We start from the raw sequence: 26192 nt of genomic DNA, 5'->3' as shown, positions 1-26192 counted from the left end.
CGGTAGAGATGCCATTGTTCAGCTGTCACGTGACGGGGAGATTATTCGTTACGTCATCACACAGACGGACGGCCTAAAAGAACCTATGTCTCTCTGTTTTGCTCAAGACAAACTTTATGTCACCCAGGCAAATGGAGAAATAAGAATATTTGGGTGGAGCCAAACTTAACATTGACCCTAGTAGTTGTTGGTAGTTGTTGGTACATTGACACTAGTCCACAGGAAACAACATTATATAACAAACATACTTTTGTCACAGTTATCCAACGGCACTAATGGTTGCGGGGCGGGATGTAGCCCAGTGGTAAAGCGCTCGCTTGATGTGTGTCGCTAAACAAACATGTGTTTATGTTTCAAGCATATACTTGTTGGTAAATTGATTTTACTTGTGCTATTTGTAATATTGTGCATTGACGTTTTGGGACATGGGTGTATAGCGGAAGAGGCGACTGGTTTGAATACGTTCTTAAACTACCAGTTCGGACCGGTACTACAGCCAGATGCAGTCATATAACAAAACAAACAAAAACCTGAGGCGGAAATGTTCTCAATTCTGGAGGGGAAAATATATGCTTCTCTAACGTATGTTAGCAATGGTGTATGTTGTTAGTGCCAACGAGAACCCGTTCTATTGGCAATCTTCATTTGAAGTTCGGCGATTTAACACGAATTCCAATGGCAGATGACATCTGTGTAGTGAGACCTTATGTCACTCCACAAAATGGAGATATAAAAATGCCTGGCTGCAATCAAAGTGAGTGATGTCCATACAAGTAGACTAATACTCGTTGCAAAGCAAAACAACAACAATAGCACGTTAAAATATATCGGAGGCAAGCAATACTACGGTCGCTAAATAATGAATGAAATGTTTTATTTAACGACGCACGCAACACATTTATATGGCGTCAAACATATGGTTAAGGACCCCACTGATAACGACAGAGAAAACCCGCTGCCGCCACTTCATGGGCTACTCTTTTCGATTAGCAACAAGGGATCTTTTATATGCACCATCCCACAGACAGGTTAGTACATACCACGGCCTTTGATATACCAGTCGTGGTGCACTTGCTGGAAGAGAAATTGCCCAATGGGCCCACCGAAGGGGATCGATCCTAGACCGACCTCACAGCGAGTGAGCGCTGTACCACTGGGCTACGTCCCACCCCTGTCGCTAAATATGTTGATGTGATGTTCGAAGTCCTTGTTTCGGTCTTGCGGTATTCGACTATTTATTTCCCAGCTTCCTGTACATATAAAAACTATGACATAACGTTGCCATAGATATTATTGATGTAAATATTGTCATAATTGCACAGAGTGTGTACTTACACACTGAAAACATCCCATGGACTTGTAAATATTACTGGGATAAATTTCCGTTTGATCGACTGTTTTAACATGCCTGCCGGGATAGAACTTTCCCTTCAGTATATTTCCTCGAGCACTTGCACGGTTGATTAGGTATTTTCTTAGTTAAACGTATCCTAATATTGTTTGTACATTATGGCAAATCATTTTATTAATTGAGTAAGATAATAACTGCAAAACTGATTACTATAATATTAGTGTTTTTAGGACCTATATCCATGTCCGCTGAGAACCTGTTTACGCATGCATGTTGCTAAGGTCAGACATATCGCTAGACAATGCCTGTAAACAACAATATAAAAATGCTGTTTTTATAATATTCCCAAAAGATTTTGCATTAAAACTATTTTATCTTGAAATTAGACTAAAAAGGCAATTGTGTAATGATAGTCTCTTGTTTATGAAGTTGTCTGTATTGTTAGCTTGAATTCCCGATGTATTTGTAATGCACCATAGCTTGGTTTTGTGCCTGGGCCCCGTTCCACGGCGACTAAGGTGATCTTAGTGCTAAGATCGCGTCGTGGAACGGGGCCCTGGTAAATAATATAGTTTTTATGTGAAGTTGTCTTACGCTAATTTTAGACTGATAAAAGCAATTAAAAAATGCTAATTTTATGTTTATGCACTTTAGAAATTTCCAGTATTAATTATTTGAAGTTTGTAATGCTTTAGCTATGGGCTAAATTGACGTATTTATAAAAGTTGAAGTTTCTCAGGATTTAGAGTGTGCATTTACAAACTGTAAGTTGCAAACGGAAGCTGGATCAAAAAGAAATTACTTAATTTATTGAGCAATTTTGTGCATAACGTAATTAAATGAAATTATATTTATTTTGTAAATATAGATCTCTTCCTTGCATAACGTAATTTCTGATTGGGTGTTATGACGTCACGTGGTACTTCTCAGAACGTATAAAAGACTGACGTCAATGGATGTCAGCTTCTCTCGCTCGTTCGCTGTTTGACAAAAAACCCGTTCGAGGTGCACCCAACTTTTGATAGAGAAGTGAACACCACAAGTCCTGCATATTGTCACAGATTTAAGGAAAAGATTATTTCTCTAAAAATAAAGGACTATAAATCAAAATTACATTAACTTTAAGTTTTTACAGACCAAATCTAGCTATTGCATCACTTTAATCACACCATGATTGAGTGGAATCCACGACAATCCTCTCAGCAATGTTAAGTTTTGAATTATGTACCATTGCCATAATTAAATTATTTTTACGAAATATCATTAATAAGTGGAGTATGGTGGTTACGTAGATGGTTGAATAACGTACATTTATGGACAAATCAAATATATATATTTTTAAGTAATACTTTGTTAGGCCATGTAATAGGCCAGTGGTCTGTTGCAATATGCCTTTAAAAGCATGTCCCCTTGTCTAACTGTCCAACTTTGTTACATTACCTACATTTAAATTGATACTGGAATAATTTTAACTCATATTTGTAAAGTAAATTTTATTAACTTACCATCTGTTTTTAATTAACTTGTAATAATACTTGGAAGTAATATTTTTAAGCAACTTTAAGCTGCAGTTAAGTTTACATTTATTAGAGATACAGTCCTCACTGATTTAATATAATTTGACCTGAAAGGAAGATATCTATCTATCTCTTGGAAACTTACCTGTGAATATTAACTCTGTTTTCATTTACACACAACTTTTAAATAAATTAATAATTCTGGAAACTGGAACACTTAGGGTTTCTTATCTATGGATGTTATTTATATTCTCTGGACATTGTTGATATCCTTGGGACACAACAATATATATTAAGTAATAAAATGAAATTTGACCTCGTACAAACCCTAAGACGACCTGAAACACATTTAGTTCACAGCCACTGATATTTTAAGCAAAGCAAATAGTTTTGTCATTAAAACTTCTTAGCTATGTTAGTTGACAACATCTTAACAGTTGCAATAAACTCAGGACAGTCAGTTGCTATCTTTGATACAACAAATCCCATTTTATATATCCTGGACCTATCGAATTCCGTCCTATTAACAGGAAATCGCTACTGTGCATGTTCAATCCAACAACCTGATACATTTAACGACATCATTGTTTACCTTGTCCAATACAAAGTAAAATAATAATAATATTTTTGTAATTACTTACATTTGTTGTGAACGAATGTAAAATTCCTACCAGGAAGTGAATATTTGTAATTTTTTTAACACCATCGAAATCCGTCCATATGTGATCGTCACAAACGCGGAATGTATGGAAGACCAGATCCGTCATAAAATTGAAGCAACAAGAACACAACAGATTGTCAGCGAAGCTAATGTACAATCGACCAGAATTGTGAATATATCTACACGTTTTTGATGAACATGTTTTTGTTTATCGACCATGCCACCAAATTTTCATGAATATAGGAAAATGGTTTTCTTGTCCTAACAACTTTTATAAGTGGCTGAAGAAAGAAGAAAAATTTACTAATGTTGTTTCTCAATAACACTTGTGAATTAGACACAAACAACCTTTCATATCACACATACACAGATAAGAGTGTCAGTCATGTGACTTTTATCTAAATATAGACAAAACTAATGTAGACGACAGTCATTACCGATCTGTCAAGTCAAGTCTCTTCATTTATATAGGTTTAAATCTATTATAACCTTTGGATATTGTTGCTGTATGCAATAATAGAATTACCGCTACTGTACAAGGGACAAACATACTTTAAAAACGTGTTCCACCCTCATGTTCATGTTTGATCGATCGAGGCTTGGTTAGTTGATACATATGCAGTAGAATTAAAGTTTGTGCTTGCACAGTGTGATTAGAAAGAGTGCAGAAATGAAATGGAACGGAATTCGATGGGGGACGGAATTCGATAGTTTAGGATACATACTTTACTCAACATCTCAGGTCAGTACATTGCAGAACGACGGCCATTTGCCTTTCTCATCCTCTTTCTTCTACAGACTTAAGCTTTTCCTTCATGATGAAATTCACTTCGTTACTTCGACATTTTCTCTCAGCATTTCGGTATTTAGTTTTAAAGATCTTCCGCTGTGAACCTATCCACATCAGCGATGTGAACTGTACTGAGATAGAAACACCCGATAGAAAAGGGCTGATACGGGGTCACATAATGACCTATTAGAAAATGGGTGATATGAGGTCGTATAATGACCTCTCTGTAGCAAGACCCGATAGAAAAGGAGTGATATGGGATCGTATTATAACCTCTCTAAGAAGACCTGATAGAAAAGAGGTGATATGGGATCATATAATGACTTCACTGTGGTGTACCCCGGCCAGGTGGATGTGTGTTTTTTAAACCAATATCCTGGGAGAAATAGCTTGACAACAGGGGTTGTCCTTTTCAGGCTATGTTTCCCCCAGGAAGGCATAGGTACATAAAACGGTCCATGGGTCTGCTGATATTAATAAAATTGTTTTAGCCCCTAACGCTATATTGAAACATATAGCGTAATTAATTGTGGTCTGAGTCCATATATGGGTACGTTAAGAGGGTTCTCACTTGTTCAATACACAGAGATGTTGAACATTAGCTAACCGACGTTACTTCGAACCTACAGCCTCAAGTATAGCTTTAATAATGAAGCTGTTGAAATACAATACACCTCTGATAAGCCCTCCTCACTGTCAAACTGGACCTACTGTTTCTCTTGTTACTCTTGTGGTGTTGTCGCTGCTACAATGAGAATGGATATTGCACCGGTCAATTTAAATCATTTCCGAACTCCTACAGCAAATTAGAAAATAATATGCATGTGAAAAAAACATTTAAACTGTTCATTATTTTTTAAAGATTTATACCCACACGTACATATATAAGGTTGATAGATATCTCATATTAAGCGATGTGTATACAATGAAAATCATTACGTATATAAGTAATCGTTAGCAATACTTAATATGGAATTAAATGATTACATATACAATTGATAGTAACAAATAAGCACTTATTAGGTTACCAAGGTACAATAATGTGTGGAACTCAACTTAGATCAAACTATCAGTAGATTCTCAACATATATCTGTCACGTGAGTGTTTAACCTACGTAGAGTACATAATTAAGGCCACACATTAAATTAGTTGTTGATCATCCTTATTATTTTGAAATGTTTACTGGGAAGGTGGGACTGTTTATATTTTTTAATAAATATTTTTATTTAAATTCTTTAGTGAACTTTTTTTTTATCACATCTAGCGTAACACTCAACACACACACACACACACACACACACACACTACGTACACACACACACACACACACACACACACACACATTAGTTGTTGGTCACCTACATATTTTGATATATTTATATATAAGATGGGACTATATATATATATATATACATATATACATATATATATATACACATATATATACATATACATATACATATACATATACATATATACACACACACATATACATATATATATATATATATATATATATATATATATATATATATATATATATATATATATATATATATATCGAGTGGTTTGAGGTTGATTTATTTATGTAATAAGTTTAATAAACTGTACAAGACAAAGAATCGTTTTATAAGAATTGTTTTATTATTACGTCCAAGGACTTCATCACAGGAAGGCTTGTTTTTAATATGTCACGTTGGGAAATGGTTTTCATGTTATGTTGGGTGAGGGATGCTAGGACGCTAGTTAATGGAAGTTCAACAATACCTTCTGTCACTGAAGAGTAAAACGGACTGTGCCAGTGAGTCACAACCTACAAATGTATCTTTTGGATAAAGTGTCAATTAATATTTTAAACTTCAGATATATACATTTGAATATACTGTTCAGTTCCGTGGTGTCGGACGTACATTTCAGACCCTTCAGGAAAGCGTTATATAAATGTACAAACTGGGCCTACTGTGTCTCTTGTTACTCTTGTGGTGTTGTCGCTGCTACATTCTTGTCTGGATTGACTGAACTCCACCCCCTGTTATAAACACACACACACACACACACACACACACACACACACACACACACACACACACACACACACACACACACACACACACACACACACACACACACACAAATATATATATATATATATATATTATATATATATATAGTATATATATATATATATATATATATATATATATAATATATCGGGGTTAGTGCCAGAATCCATTATATGGTGAATTATACAAAAATGAGTTAATCACCTTGTCAGCATCAAGGGAAGCTGTACTATCATGTCACAATGTCTCATTCAAATCAATAATTTATTTATGCTTTTATACATCAGAACCCAAACCATTTATCTTTTATGTCCATTTACACAAAAGGCCAAAACCATGTTTTCAGCACTACCTTATTCTGTCTCTCTAGAATTGTGTACTATCATTCATAACTGACAGACATAACACGTTAGCTTACAACACTGGATTGTGGTGGGCCGTAAACTGTCTGAGAAGATTGAATCCTAGGTGCCATAACGCATGACACGCTAAAGACACGTGCTAGCTCTAAGCGTTTCCATCCAGCGATGGTGTTTTATGTTAACTATCTCTGCCTGGGTGTTTTGGCTTACAAAGAAATAACAACTCTGGCAAAGGTACCTAGAATTAATTGTTTACGTATCACGATGACCGGTCCGTTGGTGATAATCTGAGATGGACTGCAGACAATGAATGGGGGGGGGGGGGGGGGGGGGGGGGGGGGGGGGGGGGGGGGGGGGGGGGGGTTGGAAGTGTGTAGTGCTTAGCCATCTGGAATGTGGTAAGATGTATGTGTTGTTAACTAGTTGCTGAATAAATGCTGTTATGTAAATTGAACCAGAAGTGATTGCAGAGTCCATTTCGTTCTACAGAAGAAACACGCAGTTGAGAAAATATTAACTGAACAGAGACATAAGGAAACTAGTTAAAAAGGAAAGTTATTTTCCCCTTTTTTTTAGTTTGAATAGTTACTATGTGTATTAAAGACAAAATAATATAACTAAATTAATTTGCCGGGGTCAGGACGTAGCCCAGTAGTAAAGTGCTGGTCTGATGTGCGGTTAGAATAGGATCGATCCCTGTTAGTGGAATCATTGGACTATTTCTCGTTTCAGCCAGTGCTTCACAACTGGTGTTACAGACTGTGATATGTACTATCCTGTTTGTGGGATGATGCATATATTAAAGATCCCTTGCCCATAGTTTCCTCTCTAAAATATATTTGTGGTCATTAACCACATGTCTGACATCACATAACTATAGTTGTGTTGAGTGGTCATTAACCACAAAATGACTTTCACATAACTATATATGTGTTGAGTGTGTCATTAAATATAAAATACCTTTCTATATATATATGTTTTAAACATGGCTCCCATATACAACAGCCTTAGTTAAAACTTATTAACAAGCTATGTCTGTATTGTGTAGACAATTTGAATATTACATAAAAAATAAATTTAAGATGCAATTTAAAATGAAAATGCTTGGGAATTGTTTATTGTAATAAGGATGCTGGCCCAAAGATGATAAATGTTTTATGACCATACGCAATAAAATATTTTAATTTACTTAGCCTAGAGGGAAATTAGTTTATATTATTTCGAAGGCATCATCACAGGATTGTAACTTTTCTAGTCATTGTATATTTTATAGACAACCGGACTCGGTAGCGTCGTGGTTAGGCCATCGGTCTACAGGCTGGTAGGTACTGGGTTCGGATCCCAGTCGAGGCATGGAATTTTTAATCCAGATACTGACTTCAAACCATGAGTGAGTGCTCCGCAAGGCTCAATGGGTAGGTGTAAACCACTTGCACCGACCAGTGATCCATAACTGGTTCAATAAAGGCCATGGTTTGTGCTATCCTGCTACTAAAAGATCCCTTGCTGCCAATCAGAAAGAGTAGCCCATGAAGTGGCGACAGCGGGTTTCCTCTCAAAATCTGTGTGGTCCTTAACCATATGTCTGACGCCATATAACCGTAAATAAAATGTGTTAAGTGCGTCGTTAAATAAAGCATTTCTTTCTTTATTTATTTTATAGACATGATATAATATTTGACATATAGTTGAAAATGAATTAGCAGATTAAGGTCAAGCATTTTTCTTTAAATCGGAGTCCGTTCATGGCAGTTCATATTCAGTTCAGTGGTACAGATAGATGCGATAGGATATATGATTGATTGCCCTTAAAGCGGAGCCATTGGCTTTTATCTTACTTCAACCAGTGCCCAGGACTGGTACATTAGAGATTGTGGTATGTACTTTCCTGTCAACGGGGAAGTGCTTATAAACGATACCTTGTCGCTGTTTTGTTGGAGTAGCCACTATGCTGATAACAAGTGTCGAAATACCTCACACACAGGACATATGATAAGCATGATTTAATCATAGCATGTGCTGGCTTGCCGTTAAATATTTCTTTTCCATCCATGCCAATATGATTGCTCTAGTCCGAGCCATTCCTTAACGGCAACCAGTGCCCAGGAGTGTACATTAGTGTGTGGTGTCAACGGGGAAGTGTGTGTGTGTGTGTGTGTGTATACCTCACAAACAGGACATATATATATATATGCTGGTATATATATATATATATATATATATATATATATATATATATATATATTAGGGTAGCCAGGATTTTATATTGGGGGTGGAGTGGGGGTAGAGGGCACTGTTTTTACACATGTTATGGGGCGACATGCATTATAAAAGTTGGTATTGTGATCAAAGAGGTATATTTATTAAGACAAGGTCCCCTTGTGCCCAATCTCTGGTTACCAGGATACGTCAGTACATATGTGTGCAATTTAAAGCATATCAATCAATAGAGTTTGGTTTAAACAGTTATCTTTAGTAGTATTACTTGCATATTTAAAATGTACTGAACAAAATGACTTAAGGGCCTATAGACTTGTGGTAATTATTTGCTAATGTCATATTAATTTAGTAAGTTTTAATCACAGATAACTTCTAAACATTGTTTCAGTAACATCTGACCCATGTTACATGCAAACATCTTGCACACGATGATTATTTTGTGCATTTTTGAAAAACCTACGAAAATGCGAAATTCTGCTAGGAATCGTTACTCGTTGATTATAGATATATTTTTCATTTTATTCTCTCTAAATTGCTGTTTAAATCACTAAGTTGAAGAACATTTGTTTTAGTAGACACTTTACAACGAATGAAAACCTTAAAGGAAAAATGCCGAATATAGTTACTGGCCCTTTATTCATTTTGTTTCGTTAAATTAAAATGTATTAGAAATCATTAAACGTATTAACTTATCTTAACTGTTGAATTAACATTATTTATTCAGTTAGTATCTCAACACTACAGATATGGTTCAGTTTACTCCAATAGCTTACATTTCGTGTTTAATTAGTGTAATAAATATATCTGTTATAACTGGTATGGTAGCTTACATTTCATGTAATAATTAGTGTAACAAATGTATCTGTTATAACTGGTTTTAAGGCTTTGTTTTGTTTGACAAATTATTTTTCTAAAGTTGTTAAGTGCTTCTAGCAACCTGATACATTACCAGGGAGCCGGATTCACCATCTCAGTGTAGGATACGGTTACTGTGCACACAGCTGGAAACACCCATGACCCTTGCAAGTGTCTGCCATCCAGATATAAATTGTTATTGTTTACAATTACTTCCTGTCTCCGGTACAGTTTTCAAAGTATTAACAACACAAACCCAATTAGGTGTTTCTGAGCTGCTGCGAACTTGAAAGTTTACTGTATGCCACGTGGACTAACTGCAAGATAACATTATTCATGGCTTGAGATTTCACACAATTTGACACATGCTGGGCTGTAAGAAGAACTGTTTATAAAATAGCTTGCTCTGGCTTGCTGGTCGGAGCTGTTTGTGTTCAAGTTCCAGGAGCCAGAATAAATTAAATATTTCTTCATCTAATAACATGATTATCTATTATTACTAGCAGACAAACCTTTTAAGTTTTATACTAAAACAAATAACTGCTAGCATCTAAAAACAAAATATTTAGCAAAAGTTAAGTTTCCGATGTTTAAGTGCATTCCAAAGTTTTCAATGCAGTTTTCGCAGATTGAAGTGGAACGGAGATAAGTGGTTCTAGCACTAACCCCTCGATATATTACAGCACATATGGCTACTGAATTAAATTTAAAAGAACTTCCAAATCTGAAGGATATCTTAGTCTCCACAAGACTACCCACCACCTAAGTCTGCTTGTAAACCTCTAACCGAGTCCATTTATCACCGGTTGTTTGTTATTCCTTTTCCTAACAATCTCCTAAAAACAAATGCATCTTATTTGGCTAAAAAGCACAAGACAGTAGTAGCCAAACAAATTAAAAACAATGACAATGACCAGATATACTTTGCATATTCCACCGGTCAATACAAATCATTTCCGAATTCCTACAGCAAATTAGAAAATAATATATATGTAAACAATGCATTTAAATAATCTCAGAGCCAGTGCGTTCATTATTTTGTTTTTTTAATTTATACACACACGTACATATACACGGTTGACAGACATCTCATATTAAGCGATGTGTACAGACTGAACAACTGAACTTAGATCAAACTATCAGTAGATCCTCAACATATATCTGTCATGTGAGTGTTTAACCGACGTAGAGAACATAATTAAGGCCACAAATTAAATTAGCTGTTGATCATTCTTATTATTTTGAAATGTTTACTGGGAAGATGGGGCTGGGTTTTTTTTTTTTTTTAATAAATATTTTAATTTATATCTTACAGTGATTGTCTTTAATAAAAAAAACCCAACCCCAAAACAACAAGCAAACAATATATATATATATATATATATATATATATATATATATCATATATGTTGTGTGTGTGTGTGTATGGGTGTGTTGTGTATCTATGTATATATTATATATCATATAATATAATCATATAATATCTTACATTTTCAGTGCAATCAAAGTATGTGACATTTTTCAGATCACATACTTTAAGAATTTGATAACTTTGCAAATTAGATGTAAATTAGTCGAGGTCTCGGCACTAGGTTTATTGACATTTAATTAACCATACTTGGGTGACACTCCATGATTGACGCATACATTCATAGCCATCAAATAAAAACATTTCAATGGCAATTTGACACTGAATGCTGTCCAGTGTTCGGAAAAAACAACAACATTAGGCATAACTTTATTTTGATGTAAGGACATCCAAAATGACGTCATTCGAGTTTGCCGTCATTTCCATTCAAAAATACACCGCGCCACGTATTCTTACGTCATTTGAATATCTAGTAATGGCGGACTGGAATTAGAGTTGCGTGTACAGTTTACAAAAACACGTTGTATTAAGCTTGAGCTTATATGATAAAGAGATTATTACCCTCGTGTATTTCGGTATCGTCAATATCATATATTAGGAATAAAAATAATGTATTATGCGAGCCTCTGGCGAGTTTTTATTCCTAATATATGATATTGACGATACCGAAAACACTCTGGTAATAACCCCCCCTCTCTCTCTCTCTCTCTCTCTCTCTCTCTCTCTCTCTCTCTCTCTCTCTCTCTCTCTCTCTCTCTCTCTATATATATATATATATATATCTGTCTGTGTGTTTGCGTGTATATATATATATATATATATATATATATATATATATATATATATATATATAGATATGTGTGTGTGTGTGTATATATATGATTTTTTTTGGTAAAGTGTCAGTCATTGTTTTAGACCAGAAATATATACATTTAAATATACTGGAATATGAATAAACATTCGATCCCAAACACAATTACTGAAATAAGCAGGGGCATTCCAGAATTATTCTTTGCGATGCAATTTATTTTGAAACGTCAACTGCATATATGCCGTTTTCTCCTGTTTTAATCAACAGAAACCCATTCTACCCCCTTCCCCCTTCCCCCACAAACACATGCACGCGCGCGCGCACACACACACACACACACACAGACACACACGCAGAGGTATGCATATTTATACAAAACACTGCCATACATACATACATAATGGCTGCCAGCCTCCCGACAAAAGCTGGATATATACATGTGTCACCTGAGCCTAACAGTGACCCACTTTGTGGTTTATGTACAGCATAAAAATAACTCACGACTTTGGCATACCGCCTGTTGCAAGTCACGTCCTCCTTTCATCCGGTATGTACACGTATCTTAGTTACTATCATAGCCGTGTGCACCTGTATGTTCTGTAGTACTCATATGTGGCTCGTACTACAGTTTATTTGTATACAATGAATTCATCTAACACTTATGCTCCTCCTCTGTTTCACCTGTGATCCTGCGACAACCATGACGCCGTCTAAACTGGTTACAACCTCTGAAGTCTTCTGGTCGCCAAAACAGACGTGAACATTTACGCGGCGGCAGCCATCTTGTATAGCTCATAAGGTAAGCAGGGGTTAAAATACTGCCGTTTTGACCGGTTAACATCACCACGAGCCGGGATATGTTGTCGTCCGTTGTTCCGTCGGACAGGCAATTGTGTGTGTGTGTGTGTGTGTGTGTGTGTGTGTGTGTGTGTGTGTGTGTGTGTGTTTAACCGTAACGGTCTAAAAGGTCTGATGGTATTTTTAATACCCTGATAAAAATTTATGTAGTTCATGGAATGGGGTTTCTTAGTTGCCAAATCTATTCCTATTAAAACAAAAAATTTTTTTTTATTTTTAATAAAAATTAGGGGCAGGGATATTTAAAATGTCAGTATTTCAGTCAATATACAAGATAGAATAATAAATGACATTTTATATTAACGCTACAGGTCTCGACTATCTATTCATTCGTTTAAACTATTTTTGTATAATTCTGTATACATGGAAGAGGATAACAACATAACTGGTTCCGAAATATCACATAAAATGACATGATTTTCGTAATATGACAGTTTGCCGGAATTTCAAATATTTAAGGGTATTTCCAGCATTTAGGGTTGGCGACTTCGAAAACGTAGGCGTGGCTCACAGAGCGCCCTTTCTCAAAATGGCCGCTATTGTAAGTTTTTGATAAGGTAGCAGTATACAATAAGCTCCCTTGTGTACAGTAAGCTCCCTTGTGTACTGTAAACTCCCTTGTGTACAAGGGCGCGCAAAGCGTTCTCTTGATGGTTTTGCACAGATCGATGTTTGAAGGCTAATTATTTGGAATAGGAAAAAAAATATTAAGCTTAGTGATTTTCCTTGTGACAAAAGTGGGGGCGATCATTTTGGGTAATTTTCAAACCATCTGATTCTGTGAAAAACTGAATAGCTAAATCTTTATTCAAATGAGGGTTTTTGTAAGGTTTGATGAGCCATAAATATATGTGTGATATCCGCCAACTTATGTTTGGTTTGTATATGGTGTGGACATTGACAAAAAATGAACCAAAATCATGGAGTTTGGACACACAATGGAAGTAACAAAAATATTTAACTGAACATATTTAAAGACATACTGTCACGGATTTAAGGACCGTATTTCTCTAAAAATGGATAATAAATAAAAATTATATTAATTGTTGGAAACCAAATCTTGTTATCGCATCACCTTAACTGAACCATGATGGAGTGAAATCCATGTCAACCCTATCGGCAATTTTAGTTTTCGAATTATCGACCATTGCCATAATTCAATAAAGTGTACAAAATATCATTAATAAATGGAGTATGGTGGTTATTGAAGATGGTTGAATAAAGTACATTTAGGAACAAATCAAATTATGTTTGTTCAGGTAATACTTTGTTAGACCATTAAATAGGTCAGTGGTCTGTGACAATATGCCTTTAAAATAGGTCCTCTTTATAATTATGACCCTTTTTGTAATTTCCTTCAGATTAAAAATACCTGTATCTTTCTTGATTGTTAAATCATAGGTGGGCATTTAGGATGTCATGGACTGGTATGCATAACTCTCAGCTGAAGATTCACAAATAACTGTGGTCTGCTACCTAATCATTAAAAACGACATACAACATTTTGAGGCTTCAAACTTGGCAGAAAGTTAGAAACAAACATTGGGAACCATAAGCAGTAATAAAGTGTGACATTTAAACGTGTGGGCGTGGCCAACATATTTTTTTTTCAAAATGGCCGCCTTCATCGGTTCTCTGCATATTCTTTCAAGTGTTGAATACTAACATTTGTATACACGCTATGTCTTATGATTCAGTCGGCTTGATTTTCGTTTAAATAAAAATATTTAGTCAGTTGCTTTTGTGCATCAACTTTTGTAAACCAAATATACATACATGTGTGTGTGATGTGTGTGTGTGTGTGTGTGTGTGTGTGTGTGTGTGTGTGTGTGTATGTGTGTGTGTGTGTGTGTGTGTGTGTGTGTGTGTGTGTGTGTGTGTGTGTGTGTGTGTGTGTGTGTGTGTGTGTGTGTGTGTGTGTGTGTGTGTGTGTGTGTGTGTGTGTGTGTGTGTGTGTGTGTGTGTGTGTGTGTGTGTGTATGTGTGTGTGTGTGTGTGTATGTGTGTGTGTATGTGTGTGTGTGTGTGTGTGTTGTGTGTGTTGTGTGTGTGTGTGTGTGTGTGTGTGTGTGTGTGTGTGTGTGTGTGTGTGTGTGTGTGTGTGTGTGTGTGTGTGTGTGTGTGTGTGTGTGTGTGTATGTTGTGTGTGTGTGTGTTGTGTGTGTGTGTGTGTGTGTGTGTGTGTGTGTGTGTGTGTGTGTGTGTGTGTGTGTGTGTGTGTGTGTGTGTGTGTGTGTGTGTGTGTGTGTGTGTGTGTGTGTGTAAACTGCATTTGGTTATACAAGATATTTCTTTTATAATTATCTGTGATGCATGCTGCACGTAATAAAGATCACATGTTAAGAATGATGATAATCTCAAGGACTGATTAAGATTTCTAAGTGGTGTGCTGTTGGGTTAAACTATTCTTAGACAGAACATTGATCTATCGCTCTGTAGTCTATTGGGTATTTCATATGTATATATATATATATCTAAAATCTGGTAACATTTATAGCTGTAGAAATTAAATGTTGAATCTGAGGCAATTCGTCGTTTTAGGAGTAAACATCGGCGTATTTAATATTGGAGGAACATTGTCTCCATGCTCTCCAACCCTGCTAATCCAGTGGCTGTAGGCCTTCTTCTTGATGATGGTTGTTAATGGTGTTATGTCTGGCGCAGTATTACAAGTATAAGTAATATTCCTCTTAGTAGTCACTGTATCAACACTTTAGGAGTAAACATCGGCGTATTTAATATTGAAGGAGCATTGTCCCCATGCTCTCCATCCCTGCTAATCCGGTGGCTGTAGGCATTCTTCTTGATGGTGGTTGTTAATGGCATATGTCTGGAGTTATGTCTAGCGAAGTATTACAAGTATAAATAATATTCCTCTTAGTAGTCACTGTATCAACACTTTGAACCCGCTATCGTTTGGGCTTTAGGGTACAAAATATTTAATGAATGATTTTAATATTTGCTGTACAGAATCTGCTTATAGGACCATTGCTGCTTGGATCTTTATAACTAAATATATTGTATTTAGTCTTTCCCATTCTGGACTGTGTTTAGTGGTACTTATAGCAACATTTTCCCAAATACTATTGTATATTAACATTGTCAGCATAATATCTTTATGCGTTACAGACGGCAGATCCAACATTATCTCTCAAACGAGGACCACTTGATGGCCTAGTGTACAAACATGTTTCTCTGAAAGTATCCAATGACCATGTCCGATGACATCAATTCCATTCTGGTCTTTCGTTTGTTTGTTTGTTTTTCTTCTTGTTCTTTTCTTCGTTTGTTTCCCCTAATCATGACTGTTGAGTCGTAAATAGGTTGCTTTTCCGATTCTACCCGACATCAGGGTGAACTGGCCAGTGTTCTTGTCGCCATGTAGTTTTTCTGCCGGGGATTCGTAATCAGGTCATATCTGGTCGCTTGTTCGTTGGTGCTGGCTGAGATACGTAATCAGGCCATATCTGGTCGCTTGTTCGTTGGTGCTGGCTGAGATACGTAATCAGGCCATATCTGGTCGCTTGTTCTGGTGCTGGCTGAGATACGTAATCAGGCCATATCTGGTCTCTTGTTTGTTGGTGCTGGCTGGGATACTTAAGCAGGCCATATCTGGTCTCTTGTTTGTTGGTGTTGGCTGCAATCCTGGAGGAAGTGGGTTGGTGTCTCTTCTCCCTGTCCACATGGGCACATTTCTGTATTCGAGAGCTTGAATCTGATTTTGAAAACAAATAATTCAAGATTGCCCAAACAGTATGGGATTTTCAAATGCAGTGCAAGATTATCAGTGTACACACAGTATTCTTCAGATATGTTTTCTAGCTGTGGTCTATTGACCAAAGATCAGGCAGCGACACTTGACCTCTTGTGCAACCAGAAAATCATCGACATTCTCTTCACATGATATTTTCTATAACCGTTAATTTTTGTTGTTGAAGTGCAATGTATATGCAGTTCTATATCACTCATGCCCAGCTTTGTCCTACCTATTTTCTCGTCTAGCCATGAGAACTTTATTGCTTTTGACATGAAATACTTTTACATCGATAATTTTCAAGTTCCTTAATTAAAAAAAAATATACACATATTAATCACTAATACACACACTATAGAAAAAACCCCGATATCACCCCTTTTCAGTTATGTTCCAATTAAATACTTAGGTGCTGTCGGGTTTCTTCCTGTAGTGTGTGTATTAGTGATTACTATGTGAAACATGTGTTGTCAGGGAACTCGAAAATTATTGATGTAACGGTATTTAATGTCAAACATAGGATTGTTGTTGTATTAGAGTGGAAATCTTTGACTACCGTTTGGTGGGCAGCAATTGCGAACAAATTACATACATTGGTCTCTGATTGTAACGAGAGCGTCATAACCATCCAAATGTCCGTCTAGCTCTCTTACAGTTGGAGTACTCGAGCTACCGTGGAGATAGCCAGCCCTCATTAGCCGTGTAGGTCTATTTAGCCACTTCTGTGTTAATTAACAAATATGACATCTATGATGGTGTATTAATAGAATTCATCTTTCTGTGCAACATTTAACACGGTGTCTGTATGACAGTCGACAGGACCTGAGCGCAAAACACACCTTACGAATTGCGGCATAGGTTAAGTACAAAGAAGGCTGTCGGCAGTACAAATCAAAAGAGGAGAAACGGTCAGAACGATGGGAAGCTGCTAAAAAGGCATTGCGTATTATATTATAGATTGATGGGTTCATGTAATATCAATGAGAAAATAAAACAGGTAAAACAAATATTAGAAGATAAAAAAAACCCCAAACAACCCCCCACCTTAATAATAAAAATTAGGGGTTGATTTGAAGCAATATATCTCAAAATGCCCAAAGGCGACAGAATGTCATCTGCCAGAAATATGTTCAAAGACATGATCTTAAACAAAATTAAGAATAAAAAATCCTTAATACCCCAATTTCGAACTTTGAGAACAATTGCATTTCTCTGTCTGACTAATTCAACATTAACAACTAATGCAAACAATCATTTTATTAATATGAAATAAAGAAAATAGCTGGAACGATCTCCGTTGCTTTCTATGCACTGCCGAAAGTAGTGCAAATTTGAGATTCATGCAGTTATGAAAATCAGGTGGGTTTTTTCTTAAGTTAGATGATATTATTTGGACCAATCCAAACATTTATAACAAAAGGGTATATAGGTATTGGAATTATATGCATATAAAAATACCTAGGCTAAGATAAGCAAAGAAAATTAAAAATAACAAACAATATATGCACTAATTAACAAAGAATGTATGTTTGGTTCAGTAGGGAATATCTGTTTTGTTGAAAGGGCAAATGTGATAAAATGTGAAATGCCAACTTTCTGTTTTTGTAACCGAACCGGCCTTGATGGTGTCGTGGTTAAGCCATCGGACATAAGGCTGGCAGGTACAGGGTTTGCAGCCCGGTACCGGCTCCCAACCAGAGCGAGTTTTAACTACTCAATGGGTAGTTGTAAGACCACTACACCCTCTTCTCTCTCACTAACCACTAACCCTCTGTCCTTGACAGACAGCCCAGATAGTTGAGGCATGTGCCCAGGACAACGTGCTTGAATCTCAGTTGGACATAAACACCAAAATAAGTTGAAATGAAAATGAATGTTTAAACAATGTTATAAGATGGTGAGTAGTTAAGGCAGCTTTAAAGAGTTATACTTTTTTTTACTGAACCTTGATTCAGCTATTCTCATAAAATCCATCATATTAACAACGTTTTTGTTGATTTTTAACTTAAACATTCGATCGTGTGTCATCAGCAGCATTCGATAACAGTAGTGATAATGTCACTGGTAGGAATTCATTTGAAGTATTTAAATGGTCACCACGGAGGGGCGAGTCGTAACCCAGTGGAAAAGCGCTCACTTGATGACCAGTTGGTTTGGGATCGATCCCCGTCAGTGCTCCCATTGGGCTATTTCTCGCCCCAGCCAGTGCACCATGACTGGTACATAACGGCCGTTGCATGTGCTATCCTGTCTATGGGATGGTGCCATATAACTGTTAATAAAATGTGTTGAGTGTGTCGTTAAATAAACCATTTCCTTCCTTGATCACCGCGGAGCATCCAATGAGATATCGTTAAATCGATCTCCCACCTGCCGTCCCCACCCCTCCAACCCACTAGATACGGTCGAGTAAACAGACTAATTTTCATTAGGTGCTACTAATCTTCATAAGATGTGTAACAATGTCATTTATTTTTCTTTTCCAGACATGGCCACAGCATACTCCATAGACGACCAAATCTCCTGCAGCCTCTGTTTGGATATTTTCACTGATCCGCGCGGACTTCCGTGCGGACACACGTTTTGTCTGACGTGTCTCCAAAACCACATCGACGCCAACAACACAGATGATACTTTCATGTGTCCAAACTGCAGGGACGTGGTCGGTATCCCTGACAACAAACCTCCTATATCTTCTTGGGCTTCACAGTTCAAACGAAATCTGGCACTCGTGGACGCCATTGGTCTCATCAAACAATTTAAAATATGTGAGTTAGAAATAGAACTTGTTGCCTTAATAAAGATGCAAACTTTTAGCAACCTTACTCGATTTTTGTAACTGACAAGTGTGCGTGTTCGTCTCTCTCTCTCTCTCTCTCTCTCTCTCTCTCTCTCTCTCTCTCTCTCTCTCTCTCTCTCTCTCTCTCTCTCTCTCTCTCTATATATATATATATATATATATATATATATATATGCGTGCGTACGTTCGTGCGTGTTTGTGTGTCTTTCGACTTATGAAATTTCATTTAGTGTTATGGTAAAAATAACCTGTAAACCTGAAACCAACATATAATAACACCAAATAAATAAGAACTCTGAGCAACAAAACTGTAATACATGATCAGAGTCGTATGTTTGCACAATGCTGAGTCGAATAGTAATTTGGCAAAATAGTCTTTGATTACACGAATATCTATTTAGTGTTTCGTCTATAGGAGGACATCCACTCCCGAGGAGATCCTTTACTGGAGATTCAATCCCTCTTCCAACGCCACAAAGAGGACTGCCATTCCCAGACTAGTTTACTAAAACAAAACTAGCACTGGACAGAGGCCATTACAATAAGAACAGCCGTGATGACGTGCACTCATAAATCACTTTCACAAAGGTGATTCTATCAGGTGTTCCTGTCCCACAGGTGGTCCTCGTCACGAATCTTAAAAGTCTTACTTATAGTCTCTATGTAAAGTGCACTACGTCCTGGAATTCGTCTTTATCTTCAGTCTTCTAGGTTCAATGCACACCTTCTGAACAAACTGAAAAAGCAACTGCTATTTAACTACATATAAGTTAAGATTTATTGATATGAACCATGTAGATGTTGCCATGAAAGTAGATAATCCACAGAAGGCAGGACATGCTCACCTTTCGCGAACATGAGTGCATATTATCATTCACAGCTCTACTAATTCTAATAGGCTCTGTCCGGCGATAGTTTTGATTAGAGTAAACTAGTCTCTGTGGTGGTGCAAGAGGGATGAAATCTACAGTAAAGGATCTCCTAGGGTGCGGCTACCCTCGTATAGATGAGGCACTAGATACATATTCATGGAATCAACCACTCGTTTACCAAATGCCCATTCGTCTCAAACACATCATGCAAACACACAAACAAAAAATAAACCAAAAAACCCCTTAAAGTTTGAATAGTTTAAGAATCTTGTTAGACTCTTGTCTGACTGGTACGTCAAAGACCGTGGCATGTGTTATCCTGTTTGTGGGATAATGCCGATAACAGATCCCAGGCTATTAATGTAAATATATAGCTGGTTTCCTATATATATATATGTCAAAATGACCAAATATTCAGCGATATTGTATTATGTTAATAATATATATATCAAGATATTATTATTACTATTTCTATATAATGTGTATGTAATGACATGTTGACATTATACGGTCATGATCTCAAGACACACCAACCTTGGCATGGCCATATGGCTCTGGGGACAATAATAATAATTTTAAAAAAATCGATGTGTTCTAGTGGTGTCATTAAACAAAAAAACAAGTTTAACTTTTTGACTTTTGTTTATTGAGTAGGTGACAATCCAAGAGCGACAATTCAACAAAACCCAAATAGACTTGTAATTGAATCGTCCTGTGAAACGATAAAGAAGTTCAGTCATTTTATAGAAAACCAGATGACGTCAGACATTGAGAGACTACAGCGAAGCGTCGACGTCAGCGCGACACAGACTGCGGCTCAGATGCAGAGACAAGGAGATGAACTGATTGCGGAGTTCACAATAGCAGTCCACACTGAACTGGAAAAGAGGAACTCAGAACTGGAAAAATGTCGGCAGTCTGTTAACAATGAAATCGTTGAATTGTTCACTGATGTTAACAGACTAATAGAGGAAAGTAAAGAATGCCTGAAACTGGGCGAAAATCTCCTCAGATCTGCATCACTTTCTGATATGAAAAGACATGTTTCCAAATTTTCAAAAATACAAAAGATAACAGCTGATTATTTAGCCACACCACGTCCTGAATTTCCTGATTTGGCAATAACTTTAGTTGAACCTGAGAAAACAGGAAGGAAAACGATTTTTGCAGAGATTGGGAGAATTTCGAGACCTGACGTAAAATCTATCAAAATAACACACAATATATATTTACATACTTCGATATTTGAACCAGAGGTCGAGATAAACCGGAAGTCAGATAGGTTAAAGCATGAACAAACGATCAATGCAAAACTGGAATCCGATACAGGATGTCCAATGTTATTATCTATCCTAGTGTTAGAAGGTCAAGAGTCAAACAAGATCGTTGTTACTGACTTTGGAAACAAATGTGTAAAATCATTTTCCTCTCAACACAAAACGGTTCAGAGTCTATATAGGACCAGTAGCAGACCATGCTGCCTTGCTAAGACACGTGACCACCAGGTGCTCGTCACTCTGCCAGAAGAAAGAAAACTATTATATCTGAATGTACAAGATGACATACAGCTGATGAAGACGGTGACATCCAAGAAAGACTACCGCGGCATAACCGTGTTGCCTGACGACAACATGGCTATGACTGGAGGGATTTCTGGGTGTATGGACATACTAAACCAGCGGTATGACGTCATACGGTCTATTCCTAACAACGTGATCCCCAACCCCGTGTACCTAACAGTGAAACGAGATTCTCTAATTGTTGTATCATTTACCACTAACATTGTCACATGTGTGTCGTCATCAGGACAAGTCATGTGGGTATCACGTGATTCAGCAAGGTTTCATCAGCTATATGGTGTTGCATGCGACACTGAGGAGTTTGTTTATGTCTGTGATAACGATAGACATGCCATTGTTCAGCTGTCACGTGACGGGATGGTTATTTGTGACGTCATCACACAGAAAGACGGCCTAAAAAAACCTGTGTCACTCTGTTTTGCTCGAGACAAACTTTATGTCACCCAGGAAAATGGAGAAATCAAACTATTTGGCTGGAGCAAAACATAACATTCACCATGCCGGGTGTATACCACCAAATAAATTGCATTAATGACAACAGTAAGTTACAGTAACATATGTGACTATAACTTCAACACACAATGTTTCAATCAACACATACACGATTAATATAGACTCTATAACCTCCCAACCTTAAAATAGTGTTTTTGAATGGGTGTTAAGTTACTCGTTTTAGACGTAATTGGAAGTGTCTTTGACTCTCCGAGTTCCGCACAGTAATTGTTATCCTGATTTTAGGAGGACTCCATGTAGTTGTTGGTACATTGACACTAGTTCAAATTACTGTCCACACATAATGTCACATTTGTCACATTTGTCAGAACGGCACTAATGGTTGCGGGGCGGGACTTAGCCCAGTGGTAAAGTGCTCACTTGATGCGCGGTCGGACTAGGATCGATCCCCGTCGGTTGGGCTATTTCTCGTACCATCCAGTGCACCACGACTGGTATGTCAAAGGCCGTGATAAGTGCTATCCTGTCTGTGGGATGGGGCATATAAAAATCCCTTGCTACTAATGGAAACGTGTAGCGTGTTTCCTCTCTAAGACTGTGAAAGTTATCAAAAGTGCTCCAGTGGTGTCCTTAATTGTGGAATGAAAAGACATATGCATTTCGAACTTAAGTCTCACTACACAGTTCACTTCCGGGTTAGATTGCATTCATCACGGTCCACTATAGTTCCTAACTGCACATATATTGTGGTTCACATATTCACGTCTAGTAATTGGGGAAGAATTAAAACAAATTGTATTTTTACAATGGTAAGCATTGCTATTTTGTAATATTGTGCATTGACGTTTTGGGACATGGGTGTATAGCGGAAGAGGCGACTGGTGGGAATATGATCTAAAACTACCTGTTCGGACTGTTACTACAGCCAGATGCAGTCATACAGCAAACACAAACTGAGACGGAAATGTTCTCAATTTTGGTGGGGAAAATAAATGTATGTTCGCAATGGTGTATGTTGTTAGTACCACCGGGAACTCGTTCTATTGGCAATCTTCATTTGAAGTTGAGCAATTTAACATGGATTTCAGTGGCAGATGACATTTGTGTTGTGGGACTTTATATCACTCCACAAAATGGTGATATTAAAATATCTGGCTGCAATCAAAGTGAACGATGACAATACAAGTCAAGCAATTCTCGTTGCAAAGAAAAACAACAACAACACCACGTTAAAATATATCGGCGACAAGCAAAACTAGTTGATAATGGGAGAGCGAGGGTGTATACTGTAATGTAATGTACTTTGGCGGCATTGATAAATAAGAATTGGTGTGTGTGTGTGCGTGGGGGGGGGGGGGGGGGGGGGGGGGGTCTGGTCCCTTGTGTTATCCAGGTGGTGACAAGGGAGTCATGTAACTGCCCTTTTTGCGGCTATTAATTCGAACCTTCAGTACAAATGCAGTTTTGGGAAATTTTAGTATATGTAACAAAAAAAACCTAACATTACTAACATTATCTTAATCATTATGTTATGCTTCAAACATTTAAGTAATATAATGTTGCGTGGTATTGGAGGTTACTTTTCTTATATTGCATAGTACAAAGCCTGCCGACTTAGTCAAGACGAATTTTCTCACGTATCTTCAACTAACCTCATCATTTCATCAGTACTGTACCTTGTGGACGGTGAGTCAGCCCCCTCCTCACCCCATGCGACAAAAAAGCCCTAAAAGATAGATGTTATACATAGTGCCCTTTTTATATAACTAAAAAAAGGTCCTATATTACTATGTCCTAGTTTTTTTTTATGACCGGCCTCGGTGGCGGTCTACAGGCTGGTAGATACTGGGTTCGGATTTCAGTCGAGGCATGGGATTTTTAATCCAGATACCGACATCAAACCCTGAGTGAGTGCTCCGCAAGGCTCAATGGGTAGGTGTAAACCACTTCACCGATCAGTGATCCATAACTGGTTCAACAAAGGCCATGGTTTGTGCTATCCTTCCTGTGGGAAGCGCAAATTAAAGACGCCTTGCTGCCTGTCGTAAATGAGTAGCCTATGTGGCGACAGCGGGTTTCCTCTAAAAAACAGTGTCAGAATGTCCATATGTTTGACGTCCAATAGCCGATGATAATGTGCTCTAGTGGCGTCGTTAAATAAAACAAACTTTACTTTTATTTCAGTTCTCATATATATATATATATATATATATATATATATATATATATATATATATATATATATATACATATATATACATACATACATACATACATACATACATACATACATATATATATATATATATATATATATATATATATATATATATATAAAAATATATATATGGATCGATGTCATGTATTATAGTTATTGTTTAATGAAATTCTCAGTAGTGCACTACGAAGTTGCGTAACTATTGTTATTAGAGATCGTTTGGATGCATAATGCGACCTACATTTAGTTGTATTCCATGATAATGTGTTTCGTCTATGAAACTATGTTTGTAAAATAGTTGTCATATTTTATGGGATATTAGTATATTACGATTGCTAAATGTGTTAATTTAGTGTTCGAAGTCAGTGTTTCGGCCTTGCGGTATTCGACTTCATTTAATTTCCAACTTCATGTACATATCAAAACTATGACATAACGTTGATATTAATATTATTGATGTAAATATTGCCATAATTGAACAGTGTGTGTACTTACACACTGAAAACACACCATAGACTTATACATAAAACTGGGATAAATTTCCATTTGATCGACTATTTTAACATGGCTGCCGGGATTGACCGTGCCATTCAGTAAAGTGTATATTTTCTCGAAAACTGGTACGATCGTTTAGCTTTTGTGTTAGTTAAACGGATCCTAATATTGTTTGTATATTATGTCAAATCATTGTATTAATTAAATGAGATAATAACTGTAAAATGATTACTGCAATTATAATATTAATGCTTTTAGGAACTATATCCCTGTACGCTGAGAACCTGTTTACGCATACATGTTGCTAAGGTCATATATATCGGTACACAATATTTGTAAACAACGGTATAAAGATGTTGTTCTTTATAATAATTCAAAAGGCTTTTTCATTAAAACTATTTTATATTGAAATTAGACCACAAAAAGCAATTGTGTAATGCTAGTCCCATGTTTAGAATTTGTTTATATTATTAGCTTCAATTCCTAATGTATTTGCAGTGCACCATAGTTTGTTTTTGTGCCTGGTAACTAATGGTTTTTTTATGAATATTCTAAAGTTGAAATTGTTTTACGCTAATTTTAGACTGAAAAAGAAATTAAGAATGCTAGTTTTATGTTTATACACTTTAGTTATTTCCAGTATTAATTATTTCAAGTTGGTAATGCTTTCACTATGGGCTACATTGACGTATTTATAAAAATTGAAGTTTCTCGGGATTTAAAGTGTGTATTGTAAACTGCAAACGGAAGCTGGATCAAAACTCAATTACTTTATTTATTGAGCAATTGTGTGCATAACGTAATTATTAAATTAAATTATATTTATTTTGTAAAGGTAGATCTCTTCCTAGCGTAACGCAATTTCTCATTGGATCTTATGACGTCACGTGGTACATCTCAGATATATAAAAGGTTGACGTCAATGGACGTCAACCCCCTTTCCATTTAGGCAGACCATTCAAAAATGCGTCAGATGTTCCCTCATTCAAATTGCTCAAATCTTTTCTCTCACCTAACCCTACGGGACATTACAAATGCCATAGCACCAAAACAACATCCGCCTGCTACCGATTCCGGTCGGACTGTTGAATGTGCATGTTAAACCCTTTGACCTGACCTCACCTGGACGTCAACGTTCTATCGATCGTTCGCGGTCCAACTT

General features: G+C 36.7%; 1 protein-coding gene across 1 annotated transcript; it reads left to right on the top strand.

Moving 5' to 3' along the window:
• Positions 1-12611: 12611 nt before the first annotated feature.
• LOC121385756 (E3 ubiquitin-protein ligase TRIM31-like) lies at positions 12612-22794 on the top strand. The gene is made up of 3 exons (XM_041516527.1): positions 12612-12799; positions 19099-19380; positions 20939-22794. Exons 2-3 carry the CDS (start codon positions 19101-19103, stop codon positions 22351-22353), a joined length of 1695 nt encoding a protein of 564 aa, XP_041372461.1. The 5' UTR covers positions 12612-12799; positions 19099-19100; the 3' UTR covers positions 22354-22794.
• The last annotated feature ends 3398 nt before the right edge of the window (positions 22795-26192 follow it).

Source organism: Gigantopelta aegis, chromosome 12 (assembly GCF_016097555.1).
Source record: "Gigantopelta aegis isolate Gae_Host chromosome 12, Gae_host_genome, whole genome shotgun sequence".
Classification (NCBI taxonomy): domain Eukaryota; kingdom Metazoa; phylum Mollusca; class Gastropoda; order Neomphalida; family Peltospiridae; genus Gigantopelta; species Gigantopelta aegis.
Note: the sequence above shows the minus strand (reverse complement) of the source record. Positions and strands in the feature narration are given on the sequence as shown.

Bases quoted from the DNA above. Each gene is read 5' to 3' on its own strand.
- LOC121385756 (XM_041516527.1), top strand. From the start codon at position 19,101: ATGGCCACAGCATACTCCATAGACGACCAAATCTCCTGCAGCCTCTGT. The intron at 19,381-20,938 runs GTGAGTTAGAAA...TTTATTGAGTAG, and splicing joins CATCAAACAATTTAAAATAT to GTGACAATCCAAGAGCGACA.